The sequence below is a fragment of the Peromyscus maniculatus genome, chromosome 1 (genome assembly GCF_049852395.1).
Source record: "Peromyscus maniculatus bairdii isolate BWxNUB_F1_BW_parent chromosome 1, HU_Pman_BW_mat_3.1, whole genome shotgun sequence".
Classification (NCBI taxonomy): domain Eukaryota; kingdom Metazoa; phylum Chordata; class Mammalia; order Rodentia; family Cricetidae; genus Peromyscus; species Peromyscus maniculatus.
In genome coordinates, this window is record NC_134852.1 from 131,813,173 (window position 1) to 131,830,537 (window position 17,365).

The window sequence follows — 17,365 nt, forward strand, 5'->3', positions numbered from 1 at the left end:
CCCAGGGCCTGGTATCACTCAGCATCTCTTTGGAAGCTGCACAGGAGGACAGCCAATGGGATAACACAATGACAAGTAACACCTGGCCAGTGTGGACACTAGATGAGTGCTAAACCTCCCTCCTCAAAGAAGAATGACCAAATGCTCTTGTTACAGAGGCACCCAAGCCCAGCATGCCACTAAATGCAACTTATCACCTTTGCATTAATATGGACTTTCTTGGTCTACAATATCTTAGTTGAGCAAATCTCACTACTGCCAACCAAGGTGGAACGAAGGTGGATACCCCAAGTCCCTCCCATTTCCTTCTTCCTTTCACCCCACTTCCCTCCATTTCTGAGCCTGTCTTATCTCCACACTAACTTCCATGAACACACTGTACTCCAAGTTCTAAAAATGTAGAGTCTGTGGGAATGCAAATTCCTGTAGCATGGGCATGAGGAGTTTTCCTGGGCAGGACTGATCTCCTCACTGTCATCTTGCGGGCCCTCCAACTTACCCGTTCTTCTTTGGTGTAGAGTTGGAAACACTGTGATAAAGTGCAGGTTTGTGGCTGATGATGATGCTCCTTCTGCAGACGGACACTCTCTGCATCAGGGATATACTCATCTTCAGTGTTTACAAACAGGCTGCAATTCAGGGGAAAGGCAGCTTTCAGAGAAGGTCTTATTTATAAGACAGACATAGCAATAGCTTTTCAAAGTACTATGAATTCATAACCCAAAAGACCAATGCATAAGAATGTGGTAATTCAACTCTTCTACATTCCAAAATATTCTTGGAAATTTCTTCATCTGCAAAGTTTATTTCAAGAGTTAACTTGGAGTTAGCTTTTCTCAAACTGTCCATGATTGCGCTTATTTTGTTTTAAATTATGTGTATGTATGTATATCTATGTGGATATGCATATGTGAGTATAGGTACCCGTGTGGGCCAGAAGTGTCAGTTCTCCTGAAGTTGGAGTTACAGGCTGTTGTTAGCCTCCTGACACAGGTGCAATAATTGAACTTGGTTCCTCTGCAAGAGTAGTATGTGCTATTAACCAGAGCTCTCTCGCACTCTGTCCATGCTACTTAAATCATTCGTTCATTCTTGTCCATGGTATCTAAGAACATGTACTTGATACAAGCTTCCTAGTCTACAGCTGTACAATCTTGAGCACACCGATCCTGTCTGCTATAAGCCTACAAGAGCTGATGATCCTGTAACAAAAAAATCAAAGTAAATCAACATACACAGCAATTAATGAACAAATGCTTTTCCCTCAGCAGCAAGTACTCATCTAAGGTTTTGAGCCTTGTAAAGAAGTCAGGAAAAGAATAATGCACTGCTTCAATAAAGGGTTAAACACACTTAAGCTATATTCAGTTAATGATAAGAATTGCATGTGACAGCTACATTAAAGACCGACAAGCAAACTCACAAGTCCTTGGTCTCCTTGTCCCACTCGACTACCAGTTTCACGTGAGCCGTGCCGCCTGGTCCACAGGACTTCAATGCCCTACAGAATGAGAGTGGAGCCACATTGTATTTTCTAAAAGAAGGATTTTACCTCAGTGTGATTATGGTCTATCGAGAATCTTGTAAGTAAAGGAAATCTTAGTAGTCCCCATCAGAAAGTCTTTAATCAGACCAATGTAGCCTCTGATTTTGTAACTAGTTCACAAGCAGAATGGAAAAATCCTTAAAACATTCAATATAGAAATAAGAGTGGAAATTTAGTATCACCTTATAAGTTTGCTTATATTTGCAGATATTATTTATTATCTCTGCAACTTTTGCCCAGTGTCTTACCCACACAGAGACTAGACTCAGTTTCCTGGAACAGTCTGCTCTCACACTTGCCCAACCCCACCCCACTATACCTACCCTGTGTTCATGTCAACTCCCCTGTACCTTCTTCCTCCATAAACACACACCCGTCAATTCCCTGGTCATCACCATTTTTTTGAGACATTCATCACTAATGGATAATATTACTCATCTTTTATCTTTTGTATGCTGTGCAATATGTTTAGATTATTTAGCTACTTTCATGTCAACCAAATAGTGACATTTGAAACATGACTATGTTGTTTAAAAGAAAATGGTGGTGGGGGAGAGTAAGACAAGTGTCTCATACACCCAGGTCTCAAATCCACCATGTTGCCAAGGCCAGCCTTCAAATCCTGATCTTCCTGTACTGGAATTAGAGGCATGCACCACCATGACCAGTCTGTGTGTTTTTAAAAAGTATATGTTAAAAATAATCATTACAATAAAAACAATGCAACTTTTCATATTTAATGTAGCCACATGTGGACAGTCTAGATACATATATCTGCTAGTACAATAGATAGTATAAAGATAATAAAATATTATGTATGAAATCACAGGAGTAGCAAAGTAGAGCAACTAATTCCATCAGAGGAAGAGGAACAATAATTATTTTCACAATAAAGGAATTATGGACAGTGTCACATGTTCAAGCAATCATCAGTACAATAAACACAAAGGCACATTTGGTGTAGTGGGGAGTGGGATAGCAAAGAGACCTGACCAAAGAGAAGTCAAGAATTCAAACTACGGGATATGGGCTTTACATTCTAGACCACAAGTCACCAGGTAAGGGTAATGACTAGGGCATGACCAGATCATTAGCCTGGAACACTTCAATCTTCATGGACAAGAGTGTAATTTATTTATCATTCATTTATGTATTTATTTATTTATGCATGCATACATACATATGTGTGTATTTGTGTGCATGTGTATGTATGTGTATGTGTGTGTATTTTTTTTTTAATCTTCCTAACACGAGCTACTTTAATTTCAAGAAAATCCATAGAATACTTCCATGCTGGCTCGTTTTATGACAACTTGACACAAGCTAAAGTCAATGGAGAAAAGAAAGCCTCAATTGAGAAAATGCCTCTATAAGACTTATTTTCTTAAATTAGTGATTGATGGGAGGGCCCAGCCCATTGTGGGTGAGGCCACCCTGGGAAGGTGGTCCTGGGTTCTATAAGTAAGAAGACTGAGAAAGCCATGGGGAGTAAGCCAGTAAGCAGCGCTCCTCCAAGCCTCTGTATCGGCTCCTGCCTCCAGGTTCCTGCCCTATTCGAATTCCTGTCCTGACTTCCCTAAATGATGAACAGTAACATGGAAGTGTAAGCCCTGCCAGACTTCTTTTTGGTCATGGTATTCATAACAGCAATAGTAACGCTGACTAGGACAACTTTGTACCCAGTATGAATCAAAAGTAAAACAAGTTTTATTTTTTTTTATGTTTACTTGTTAGTTTTTTAAATTATTTTATTTATTTTACATCCCGACCTCAGGTTCCCCAGATACCTCTCCTCCCAGTTACCTCCCTCATCCTTCCCTCTGCCCCCACCCCATCCACTCCTCCTCTGTTTCTGTTTAGAATGGGGCAGGCCTCCATGAGTATCAGCAATGCATGGCATATCAAGTGGCTTAGTACTTAATTTCTCCATGAGCTTAAAGAACTTCAGACACCTACATGGAAATTATACCAGACATCAGACATCACAGTAAGTGTCATATAAGCACATGGGAGATTCTTGAAAATGGTTTTGTGTTTATTTTTACCTTTCTACTGTTGGGTGGCACAAGGGCTGCTCTTCCTGAGGCAGCAAGTAAGTTATTCCCACGACACTGACCACACGCAAACTAAATGGACACACCTATATCAAATGACAAATGAGAATTAAGCTGGATTTAATCAAGGGCATGTTTCACAGTGGCATTTCCAAAACAGATCAGATATAGCAAGCAGCTCACCTTACAAAATACTCCTCCACTTTAAGTACAAGGCACTCAAATATAGCTTATTTACCAAGTATTTAAGCATTCCATTGCTTTCATTGAACACTAATTTAATGGTCTTCCATGAATACATGGTAATTTGTAAAATTTACAGATAGAAGTTCTATAACATCTCAAGCTGCTGATCATATGCCAGCTGTACTAGACAGGCACCATAAAGGAATACACAGCAGTTCAAGGGAACTTTTGCAACTCCTTTCAGAAACTGGGAGTAAATTCTTAGTCTTGAAAATCCCAACAAAAGTAATTTCACTGTACTGACTGCTGCTTCTGAGTAAAAAGCATGCTCTACTGAGATAGCAAAATGCTTACAAACCTGGATGCTGACAGTAGGTCTCAAGAAGTACTTCATCTTCTCCAAGATCTCCTTCTGCAGAAGGTCCCACGCTACTGTCTTCTCTAGGTGTAGGACAAAAGGCAGTCCAAATCTGCCACACAAACAAAAAGGTCGCCTTAAAATACAGCAGTTCTTTCAGAGTTGCAAGCCCTTATCCTTGGTCTTTTTAAATTGGATCACTATCTAACTTGTTTTAGGATAGTTCTCAAACACAAAAAAACTAAAATGGTAATCTCATAGGGAGATAACAAGGTCAGAAAAAATGCTTAGATCTCTCAGGTGAATAAATGGCCTCTGTAGAGCACGGTTAAGCAGCAAGGGGGCAAAGACAGTGAAGAAATACCAAAGTGGACAGGAGCATGACCAACCATGTGCACCAAGTCAAACAGTGTCAGGAAGAGGTAAGGCTAGACGATCGAAGAAGCAGGCAGCCAAATCCTGGTACTGACAACAGAGCCACTGGCAAGCAAGTGACAGCTGAAGTCAGCTCTTAACTAGGACAGAAGCCAGCTGAGCTCTTCCAGGTTCCTAAACCCCATAAACTCAGAGAAAGTATTGTAGTTCTCAGCCTTAGCTGCATCTGAAATCACCAAAGGGGCATCAAAAATTACTGTTGCTCAAGCCAGCTCCAGAGATTCTGATGAAGTCAGTCTGGAATGTGATCTAGCACTGAGGCCTTTCTGAGAGACCTCAGGTAGTTCCAATATGAAGTTACTGTTGAGGACCATTTTCCTGGCCTCAGCTTCATTCACACCCTAGTTGTTCAAGCCTATGCACTGATTCCCAAATGTGTCCTCCTCTTCACACCCAGATCTGTTGCAGACCATACTCCTTCAGCACAGAATCACTCCACACCCTCCTATGCTCTCTCCTACTCATCTGCCATGATACCCTCCTTCCCCCATGAACCACAGCACTAGCAGCTGGGTTAGAAACACTGCCTGACATGGCCATCCTTATGTGCTGGCTAGGTTTACATCAACTTGACACAAGCTAGATTCATTTAGCAAGAACGTCAATTGAGAAAATGCCCCCTCATATTGGTCTGCAAGGCATTTTCTTGATTATAAAGGAGAGACCAGCTCACTGCAGTCTTGAGCTGGTGGTCCTAGATAGGTGCCATAAGAAAGCAGGCTCAGAAAGCCATGGTAAGCATGGAGGAATGCTGCTTACTGACTTGCTTACCATGAGCAGTCAGAAATCTGGGAGTCAAAACTCTCTCCAATTTCTCTGCTGCCCTCTTTAAGAATTCATGGGAACTATAGAATGTCTTCAAAGTAAAAAGCTTCACCTAATGATAACAACAGATGAGTATGTTTCAGAAGGACTCAGAGGTTTTTTGTTTGTTTGTTTTATTTTGTTTATTTGCCAACACAAAAATATTGGAAGAGAAAGGTAATGAGTTCAGTTGTGGCCATAAGTCTAGAGAGCATGTATCATCCAAAGAGATACGTTAAGACTTTTTTTTTTTTTTTTTTAAAGTTTTAAGATACAGGTTCAGCATTCTAATAAAAGCCTAATACACATAGGACATAAGCTCTCAAAATCTAAGCAAGCTTTTCTTTTCTTCTCCCCCACCCACCCACCCCCACACTCCCCCAACTCACCCCCGTAAGACAGGGTTTCTTTGTGTAGCCCTGGCTGTCCTGGAACTTACTCTGTAGACCAGGCTGGCCTTGAACTCAGAGAGATCTGCCTGCCTCTGTCTCCCAAGTGCTGGGATTAAATGTGTGCACCACCACCACCCAGCTTAAGTGAGCTTTAAAATAAGCGTCTTTCAAATTCTAACATCCTAATTTTATAGCTTTTCCCTTACCAATCCAACAAACCAAACCAACTTATACAAAGATGCCTTGTAAATAACAGAATGGAAAATGAACTGCAGCTAGGCATAATGGCACCTGCCTGAAACTCCTGCATTTGGGAGCTGAGGCTAGAGGATCACGGGTAGCCTGGGATACACAAGTCTCTATCTCAAAACCAAAACAAAATTCCAATGGAAAGTAGATTTTTCATCCCTACTTTCAAAAGATTTTTAAAGCATGTAGCCTCAAAAATGTCAGTACTTATTGGGAAATAATCTGGTTCTTACCTTTTCCCCTGCTGCCCAGTACAGGCCCGGTTACACACAAGCAGAACAATCTTGTCACTTGCCACTCTTGGGGGCAAGTCCACTTTCCCTTGTTTTGCTGTTGCTGATGGTGGGGAAGACAGTCTGTGATGATCCAAGCCAAATTTCAAGTGGTTTAAATTGTTGTTTAAGTGAATGCCTGAAACAGATTTAAAAAAAAAAAAAAAAAAAAAAAAAAAACGCTCAACTTAGCCCTTCAAGATTCTTTTCATTTAGTCATAACAAAAATAGAACTAATAGGAAACTGTCATTATATAATTTAAACCACAATCAAAAATAGGGACAAACACTCTATTATGACATTACTCATCTAGCCATGAGGCTAGGCATCAGCATTCATCCTGTCCTTTAAAGTAGGCTTCCCTACCTTTAAAACTGGAAATTAGAATTCGCCACATGAGTCAAAGTCAGACAGAAAACTGACTCACAAGAAGGGCAAGTTTACTGGAATGACCCACAAATACGATTTAAAGTTAGATCCAGTAACCAGTAACCAAATGCATCCCAAAAGCAATGTAGACAACATTTGGAATCAGCTACAAGGTTTCACTCGAGTTTCTTGTCCCTGGTTATCATAACAAGAGATAAAACTGCACTTACTAATCCAGAGCTGTTGTGAGAACATAACTAGAACAGATCAACCCACATTAGCAAGAACAAAAAAATGCCTAACAGACAGCACAAATCTTCAGTGTTCTATAGCAGAGCTTCCTGTTATCAGGACCATCCATCCAGCTATTCAATACCTATCACAAGGCTCTGTAGCTAGTCAAATGGCAATATCTGTTAATTCCTTTACTCTTTCAAAAAGGATGTCACCTAGTGAAATGTACCCCCATAAGAAGAAAAGGCCTTTCTGCCAACACCACCAATAATAACAACACTGGAAGAAGAAAACAGAACAGCTTATAGAAAAGCACTCGCAGCAGAGTTCTGGCAGTAAGCTAAGTAGCCAGCAATCTAAGACTTGCTGTTAAGATGCAGCAGCATTATAATAATTTGAATGACAAGTACAAAGCTAATATCAAAATAAATTCCAGGTAGTTTAACAGAGCAATCACTAGAAATACAATAACCTGAACTTTAACCAAGCTACTAGAGAGAATTACATATTTTAGGCATAAATACCACAAAGAAATCCCAAAGTAACAAGAGTAGGTATCACTTTATAGTCATTTTAAACTGTGATGTGGAAAACTAAAGATAACAGAACCAAATCTGAAACAACAAGTTACCTCATTCCCAGGTTCTCAGCAAAGGTAAATGTGTGAAGTGATCAGGATTTCTAGTGAGATAAAGGGATGCTGCTCAACTGCTACAAAAATCTACTCTTCAAATCACAGCCCTGTGTCTCCTAACAGATGGGACCTGGGGCCAGTGATTTAACCTCTCTAATTCACAGCTGTCATTCCCAGAATGAGGAATATGGTGCTCTCACATGTTGCTACTAACTAGAGCACTCATGAGGTCTTTAAACCATAGTCTAACATATGCTTGTAAGTGATGTGCCTTTCAGAGAGGCATGCTCTAGATAGAGTATAATGTTTAGATATGAGATTCATTAATGCATAGGAACTCAATGTGATAAAATAAACCCTAACCAATCAAAGAATAGGAACTGAACTGGGGGATTTTTCAGTTGAAAAATCACTAGCTGGACTCTTGCTGCATATTAGAAACCGTTAGGTATAAAAAGATGAACTATAAGCCGGGCGGTGGTGGCGCATGCCTTTAATCCCAGTACTCGGGAGGCAGAGCCAGGCGGATCGCTGTGAGTTCGAGGCCAGCCTGGGCTACCAAGTGAGTTCCAGGAAAGGCGCAAAACTACACAGAGAAACCCTGTCTCGAAAAGCCAAAAAAAAAAAAAAAAAAAAAGATGAACTATAAAGTGGCAGCACTCCAAAGAATGCCAGTCTAGAGGGAAAGACAGAGGAGACCAAATATATACACTAGATGAGAAGCAATAACTGGCGCTCTGCAATCCAGCAGAGTGAGCCAACATGTCCTTTACAGGCCTGTGTATTTGGAGTCTTGGTCCTCAGCTAAAAACACCACTAAGAAGCAGTGCAAACCAAGGATATAAGGACTCCCTAGAGGAGCAGTCACTGGGGACACTCTGACTCACTTACTTGCCTATCTTGGTGGTATCTGACTGTCCAAGTGTAGTTTCTAATTAGTTACAAAAGAAGTCGGGCTATTCTTTCAGTTACACCTTTTTTTTTTCTTTTAAAGAATTAGTTTTGAGATCTCTCTCTTCTTTTTCTTAAATTTGTATTTCTATTTATCATTGAGCACAGGAACATAAATTCCTGTTGCAATGAGATAGATACAGAAAAACAACAAAAAGGGAATAAAATATGGAAACAGTGATTTCTTAGAGGTAATGGAATGAAAGGAAAAACTCCATCTGGCTGAATGGGAGGAAGGTCATCCAAGGATCCAAGTGCAAATTCATGGCAGAGATGGAAGAACCAAATAAAAAATTGTTGCTAACATGTGATAAAGAAGATTAAATCAGTCTTGCTCTCTGAGTAACTTGGGGAAGGACGTCTTTATAATGTGCTTAATAGCTTTCAAGAGTAAAGGAAGAGGAACAGAACAGAGATTAAAACACAAACACACATACACAACTAGAGAATTCAAGTAGCTTAAGACAAATTTGTATAAACTAGGGGGAAGAAGAGCTGGTGAGGTGGACTCTGGGTATTGTAAAGGCATGTGAAGAAATTAGTATAAAAGGCAAGTAAAGGGTCAGGTGTTCAATACACAGGAATCAGATTTGGGGTTCAGAAGGATCACTATTAGCGATAAAAAAAATAGAGATTTTTTTGAAACCAAGAAAAACAAACAAAAGATAATAAAAATCTAAAAACACAACAGTATGTACACTTAATCACAATTTTTAAAATAGTATACTATCATATAACACTCCAATGCCCACAGTGGTCAAATCTGCAAACTCAGGTGCATTGTAGAGACGTGACCATTTACCTCTTTGACTGAGAATTCCTTCAGGCCTAAATATTTCTGGAGTCTCAAAGGCAAAAATGCAATCACTTTCATGAACCGTCTCCAGGTCATCTGTGTCACTAAAGGAACGATGGAACCCATCATAGTACATTTCCGTTAACACAATCTAAAAAATGGGGAAAATGTGAACAGTTGGGTAACTGGAAATTCAATATAAAATGATCTTCCAATCCTACCCTGACCTTCACAAGACCATGAGGTTGGTAATGCTCAGTGGGGGCTATTAGATGTCTTCTAGGACCACATTATTTGCTGGTAATGAGAGACTCTTAGAAGTATAATAGCCTCTGTGACTATGTAACAATACACCCTGAATCTAGAATTCTATGGCACTAAATCCAGAGTCCCTCCAAGTTTGGGGACAGGTTATAACAGAATGACTCATTCTTCTGTTTCACAGGAGGAAAAAGGAAACAGAGACCTGCCTAAGGTCCCACATGTTTTCAGTCCTCATGGAGGGGGCAGACTACATCTGAATCTAAGATATTCCTTCATATCATTAAATTCTCCTCTTTTCAGATTTAAAAAAAAAATGTCAAATGACCATGGCTATGTGTATTAGAACACATAAAATCAACTCAAATGCCCAATGACAGTAACTAGTTAAATGCAGCCCTATTGACTAAGAAAGCTAATAGAAAGGATGACATGCATATATCTGCATTATGAAGCCAAGCTCTAAGTAAACAAAAAGCAGCTAAGAATGATATGTGTAATAACTACTTTTAGAAAAGACTATAGAATTTTCCCAGAAAAAAATCTGAATACTGTACAACACAGCGCTAAAGGTAGTGACCTTCGTAGCACTGATACTTCAGATACTTTTGACTTCTAAGTTATATGTTTACAATGAAACAGAAGCACAAGACTGAGAAGAAAACAATGGCTACATTTAAAGCTTATGCTGCAGGCTCAGCAATACTGCCCAGTTCGAAAGAACTAGACTGGGCAGAGCAAGAGAAGGTTCCAGGCCCAGCCTGCCATCAACCAGCCTTGTGTCCTTAAACAGGGCCTTCTTCAACAGGATGAAAAGGCACCACTGGGCATCAACTGCCACTCCCCCTCCCCCACCACCACCTCAAGAGTCCCAACATTCAACAAGTTTGAGGTGAAAAGGCCGGAGGCCTGTTTCACAAATGACCCAGAAAAAAAAGAAAAAGAAAAATGTTCTTTGCACATTTCCTTCTAAGGAATTTTATGCTTATGCTGTTTTTCTCCTGGTGAGCACGGAAGTATAATTCACCTCTCCAGAAAGCTGAGGGCTAAAGCAAACTAGTAATTATATCACCAATGTACACCACATGTGAAAAGAGTAGCCAGCACTGAGGCTTTAAAGACGCAGCTGCATTTGCCTTAGACACCGAGACCTCTCTCCTTTCTGCCCTCCCTCATCCTGGAGAGGAAAGAGAACCAAATGGCAATCTCATGTAAAGAATATACCAACATCTCACCACTGTGCCAGTACTCAGCCTATGGAAACAGAAGAGATCTGCTACATTAAGGCAACACTGCTTTAAGTGTATTTGCCCAAAGGGGCCAAATGAGGCCAAAGAACAAAATATCTTTATTATTCAAGTGATTATATAGAAGCTTCTAAGAGCTATCCAGGGAAAAGCTATTTCTCTGGTAAGTCATCCTTCCTTATAAATCCTAAGCAATGTTTTCTGTAATGTTTTTCCAATAAAAACTGTGTGTAAAATATATTAAGTCACCAACAAGCCAAAAGAATTTTTTGGTCAATTTAAACATACTGACTTATCAAAGATGTGATCCTCTTCCCCTTCCCCAAAAGGGAAAACCCAATTTTTCCCTATCTAAACAAAAGACTTTGGTCTTCAGTAAGGAAACAAAACAGAGTGGCAGGTATAACTCAGGCATCGAGCACTTACTAGCAGTGGCAAGGCCCTGGGTTCAAACCCCAGTGCCTCAACAGGGGTCAGAAAAACAACACAATGAACATATATTATATACAGAACATCACACTGGCAAGATGCCCATTCTCACCCCCATAACAGGAGGGGATTCCTAAACTTCTCTGTCAAATACCACAGTAGTGTGAAAGGTTAAGAAATTACACTTTATAAAGAAAGCCACAAGGTCTTGCATAAAACAGTTTTTCCTTTCATATATACAATTAATTGAAGCAGGCAAAGGTTTTCTATACACTGTATTCTTTGAGTCTGGATTTCCCCTATCCATCCATCCTCCCACAACATATTTGGCAAAAAATTGAAAAAGAAAAAAAAATCCAGATAAGCAGAAAGCAATATTTTAGTGGCTCACAAGTAGTTGGTCTTAGCAGGTTCTTACCTGATCAGTAGGGATCTTTGTCTCCATAGACACGGCTTCCCGAAGTCTGGCAACAGTCCCAGACAGAGGCACAGCCACACCAATCCTCATGCAGTGGGAACATTTCCCTTGATACACTACAGTGACATAGAGAGGCCTGTACAGATCAAAGTCACATCTTCTCATTAGTCACGTATTTTAGCTAAAATACAGAAGAAGTGAAACAAACCTAACCTGAAACCAACATAAAAACTAAAATGAGGCCTGAGACAGCTCAGTTGCCTAGCATGCACAGTCCTGCATCCCCCCAGTATGACAAAAAAACACAAACAGTGGCATATGTCCCCCACTGCAGCACTTGGAACCTAGACAGGAGAGTGAGAGGTCAAGGTCATTCTCAGTCACAGAAGTTTGAGACCAGACTGTGATACATGAGACTCTATCTAAAAACAAGAAAACTTTGCCCTTTTATGTGGAAGTCAAATGGGAAAAGTTCATTTAGACCTAACTAGAAACTACTAAACAAATCAAAAGATCTTTGAAAAAGCAGTCTTCATAAAAATACTTTTCAAGTAACATATTCATAATTGGTTGTCTTTTTCTTCAAAACAGCCTAACTTCTAGAAACTCTGAAATAAGTACAAGGAGAGTCTCCAGAGAATCTAGGACTGGTGGTTTAAAAACACAAACCAAACAACAAACCAATATGGCCTGGGTCCACCTGTATCATGTGCCTGCTCAGCCTGTACACTCAGACAGGCACTTAGCCTCAAGAATATAACAAGGCGCCGGGCGGTGGTGGCGCACGCCTTTAATCCCAGCACTCGGGAGGCAGAGGCAGGTGGATCTCTGTGAGTTCGAGGCCAGCCTGGTCTACAAAGCGAGTTCCAGGAAAGGCGCAAAGCTACACAGAGAAACTCTGTCTCGCTGTCTCGAAAAACCAAAAAAAAAAAAAAAAAAAAAATAGAATATAACAAGGCTTGTGCTCATTACCATTAAGTCTATTACTTGGCTAAATAAGTAGAAGGCCTTAACAGAAGGCTACAGAGGAAGAAGTACTCCATCACAGCAAACTTAATTTTACACATACATTCTTACCTTGTGTGGGGTAGTGGAATTGGCAAAGAAATGCACAGGAAAGGGTCAAAAGTGTTGCTCTGTTTCTGACAATGAGGACATGTCAAAGAAGATCTTTGAAAACAAAAATGTAAAACATTCATGTCAGCTCACATAAAACTTCATCAAGAAAACAAAACAAGAGGGAACAAACATGTCATTTGCTCCTACCTGTACTGGGCTTGAAAAAGTTCTTGTACAAAAGTGCTACACACAGGAAAAGATGGTCCCTCAGGCATCATATCAGCCTCTGATGGTGGCTTCAAAGAAGAAAAAAGAAGTACAATTCACAGGCCTAAAGTACCAATTCTTGATCGAAGTGGAGCCTAAAGTGTCACAAATACTCAACTTCCTTTATTAACTTTATATGGCCCCCAGATGCTTCTGTAACATACTGTACGAAGGTAAACAGAACACAGCACACAGCCTGTAGGTCACATGGACTCATAACCTCACAGACTACCCCATTTCTCTAGCCTGTTAGACTGGCCAGTTCTCCTCCCTAGAATGTTCCAATCTTCATCTTGATGCTTAATCAGTCTGCTTCACATTTTAACCTTTTCATGTCCCTAGCTACTAAGCATCTGCTACCACATGTAGAGAACATTGTACAGGATGTTAAGACACAGGAGTAAGTAACACAGTGCCTGGCCTTTAGGGTGTCTTAATATGGTGACCGAGTCAACCACGTATACACGGTTATGGCAGTACAGTGTTCAGGAACAAAAGGACCTTAAATAAGAATAATGCACTAACTTTCTAAAACTAGAATATCTGAAATACAGAACAGATTGTCACAAACTTTAAATGCTCCACAGAAGTATTCTTCCTACTATATGAACCACTTTACCTATAATAATAAAGCTGTATGTGGAAAAGTTTTATATATATATATATATATATATATGTGTGTGTGTGTGTGTGTGTGTGTGTGTGTATATATGTATATATATATATGTATATGTATATATATATACATATATATATATATATATATATGAATTGCTATGTTTCTCAGTAAAACCATTCTGGCCTCAGTTCCTATGCTCAAATCTAAGTTGTTGTTTTTTTTTTATTTTGTACTTGTTCTTTGTTTTTTTGATTTTTTTGTACTTTGTTCTTTGTTTTTTTTGATTTTGTACTTTTTGATTGTGTACTTGTTCTATTGATCTACACAGTATATGACTGGTTCCCTTCATTAGACTGTAACGTCTTTAGGTACAGTTGTCTTTTAACTACATTGCCAGTACAATAAGCAGGTAAAATATCCCATAAAGTGCCCACTTAGTTTTATACTCACCCAGAGCTAGTCATTCTGCTTAATGCAACAGCCCTCAACAGAAGTTTGTGAGAAGACTTCTCTCTCTCCTTACCCCTTTCCCTGCTCCCTGACTGCCCTTTCAAGGAGTGAGTACATGTACACACCTTCACAGGAGGCTGGCCACTCTGCTTTACAGCATGATTGAGGTCTTCATGAACTCGATCCAAAAGCCATAGCAGAAACTCCTGGGCATCATGCTGGGAATTTCCTCGATACTGCAGAGCATTCTTTGACACGATACTCTATGCAAGGAAATACATCAGCACAAACAGTTGTGAGTTCCTGGCTCTGAAGACAAACTATCATAATTCTGAATGAAGGGAAACAAAATCTCAAGGGTATCCCAAAAAGACCACAGAAAAACAAACAAAACCAGAGGAATATCTTGATGAATGAAATTCAGTCAATAGCAAGGTACTAATGTCAACTTCTTACTTCTGACATTGACATGAGATGTTAATGACAAGGAAACTAGACTTTGAAAGGACTCTTAAGTTACTTTTGTTGACTTCTCTATTATGTTTTAGAATACATTTTTTATTAATAGAGCATTTGTACAAACTACGTGTCATAGGAGTAGAACACAAGATAGAGAATGAGTTGATGGACAGTGATGACATCTCAAGAGATGGCACTTAAGCCTTGAAGGGGTAGAGGCAGGGATCAAAGTGGGGGCAGCAACATGTTTAAACATAAAAAGTGGTAAGAAAATATGATGCTTTCAAGAAAGACCAAGAAGAACAACAGACCTGCAAGAGCAGGTCTGCAAGGCAGAGCAAGAGGAATGAGTAAAGACAAGACAAGCTCAGGAAGGATTTTAAAAGCAAACTAAGGATGGCACAGGAAGCCAGGAAATGGTTCTAAGTGAACTAGCTAAGACTATGTGCTGCGAAGAGAAGCTGGATACAACTATTCCAAAGTAAAAGGAGGTGTAATGACCTGTTGGGATTGTTAGAAAAAAATGCATGCAAAACACTTTACATATAAATGAGACAAATAAGCACTCCAAATTTAGCTATGAGTATTTCATTTGGAGTAGGGGGAGGGTACACAGTGGTAAAGCAGTTATGAAACAAAATGAGGAAAGAAACAACAAGGATCTAAGACAGCACTGTGAAGGCACACATGAGAAGGTCCATGAGAAGGCACACACTGTGAAGGCACACACTGTGAAGGCACACATGAGAAGTCACACATGAGAAGGCACACATGAGAAGGCACACATGAGAAGGCACACACTGTGAAGGCACACACTGTGAAGGCACACATGAGAAGGCACACACTGTGAAGGCACACACAGTGAAGGCACACACAGTGAAGGCACACATGTGAAGGCACACATGAGAAGGCACACATGAGAAGGCACACATGAGAAGGCACACACTGTGAAGGCACACACTGTGAAGGCACACATGAGAAGGCACACATGTGAAGGCACACATGAGAAGGCACACATGAGAAGGCACATGAGAAGGCACACATGAGAAGGCACACATGAGAAGGCACACATGTGAAGGCACATGAGAAGGCACACATGAGAAGGCACACATGAGAAGGCGCACATGAGAAGGCACACACTATGAAGGCACACATGAGAAGGCACACATGAGTAGGCACACATGAGAAGGCACACATGTGAAGGCACATGAGAAGGCACACATGAGAAGGTCCATGAGAAGGCACACATGAGAAGGCACACATGAGAAGGCACATGTGAAGGCACACATGTGAAGGCACACATGAGAAGGCACACACTGTGAAGGCACACATGAGAAGACACATGAGAAGGCACATGACAAGGCACACATGACAAGGTCCATGAGAAGGCACACATGAGAAGGCACACACTAAGAAGGCACACATGAGAAGGCACACATGAGAAGGCACATGACAAGGCACATGACAAGGTACACATGACAAGGTCCATGAGAAGGCACACATGAGAAGGCACACATGAGTAGGCACACATGAGAAGGCACATGAGAAGGCACACATGAGAAGGCACACATGTGAAGGCACATGAGAAGGCACACATGAGAAGGCGCACATGAGAAGGCACACATGAGAAGGCACATGACAAGGCACATGACAAGGCACACATGACAAGGTCCATGAGAAGGCACACATGAGAAGGCACACATGAGTAGGCACACATGAGAAGGCACATGAGAAGGCACACATGAGAAGGCACACATGTGAAGGCACATGAGAAGGCACACATGAGAAGGCGCACATGAGAAGGCGCACATGAGAAGGCACACATGAGTAGGCACACATGAGAAGGCACACATGTGAAGGCACACATGAGAAGGCACACATGAGAAGGTCCATGAGAAGGCACACATGAGAAGGCACATGAGAAGGCACACATGAAAAGGCACAATGAGAAGGCACACATGAGAAGGCACACATGAGAAGGCACACATGAGAAGGCACACATGAGAAGGTCCATGAGAAGGCACACATGAGAAGGCACACACTGTGAAGGCACACACTGTGAAGGCACACACTGTGAAGGCACACATGAGAAGGCACACACTGTGAAGGCACACACAGTGAAGGCACACACAGTGAAGGCACACATGTGAAGGCACACATGAGAAGGCACACATGAGAAGGCACACATGAGAAGGCACACACTGTGAAGGCACACACTGTGAAGGCACACATGAGAAGGCACACATGTGAAGGCACACATGAGAAGGCACACATGAGAAGGCACATGAGAAGGCACACATGAGAAGGCACACATGAGAAGGCACACATGTGAAGGCACATGAGAAGGCACACATGAGAAGGCACACATGAGAAGGCGCACATGAGAAGGCACACACTATGAAGGCACACATGAGAAGGCACACATGAGTAGGCACACATGAGAAGGCACACATGTGAAGGCACATGAGAAGGCACACATGAGAAGGTCCATGAGAAGGCACACATGAGAAGGCACATGTGAAGGCACACATGTGAAGGCACACATGAGAAGGCACACACTGTGAAGGCACACATGAGAAGGCACACACTGTGAAGGCACACATGAGAAGGCACACACTATGAAGGCACACATGAGAAGGCACATGACAAGGCACATGACAAGGCACACATGACAAGGTCCATGAGAAGGCACACATGAGAAGGCACACACTAAGAAGGCACACATGAGAAGGCACACATGAGAAGGCACATGACAAGGCACATGACAAGGTACACATGACAAGGTCCATGAGAAGGCACACATGAGAAGGCACACATGAGTAGGCACACATGAGAAGGCACATGAGAAGGCACACATGAGAAGGCACACATGTGA

At 41.1% G+C, this 17,365-nt stretch overlaps 1 protein-coding gene across 3 annotated transcripts in view; it reads right to left on the minus strand.

Moving 5' to 3' along the window:
* The window catches only part of Usp31 (ubiquitin specific peptidase 31), a 50,701-nt gene that overhangs the window by 15,287 nt on the left and 18,049 nt on the right, over positions 1 to 17,365 (minus strand). For all 3 annotated transcript variants that reach the window (XM_076551644.1, XM_006980335.4, XM_042282986.2), the window contains exons 2-11: positions 14,157 to 14,294; positions 12,903 to 12,991; positions 12,714 to 12,806; positions 11,637 to 11,772; positions 9,288 to 9,432; positions 6,258 to 6,435; positions 4,145 to 4,256; positions 3,592 to 3,686; positions 1,424 to 1,501; positions 500 to 629 (exon numbers count right to left, since the gene is read on the minus strand). In XM_076551644.1, the coding sequence (XP_076407759.1) occupies positions 500 to 629; positions 1,424 to 1,501; positions 3,592 to 3,686; positions 4,145 to 4,256; positions 6,258 to 6,435; positions 9,288 to 9,432; positions 11,637 to 11,772; positions 12,714 to 12,806; positions 12,903 to 12,991; positions 14,157 to 14,294 (1,194 nt within the window). The remainder of the gene's footprint in view (positions 1 to 499; positions 630 to 1,423; positions 1,502 to 3,591; positions 3,687 to 4,144; positions 4,257 to 6,257; positions 6,436 to 9,287; positions 9,433 to 11,636; positions 11,773 to 12,713; positions 12,807 to 12,902; positions 12,992 to 14,156; positions 14,295 to 17,365) is intronic.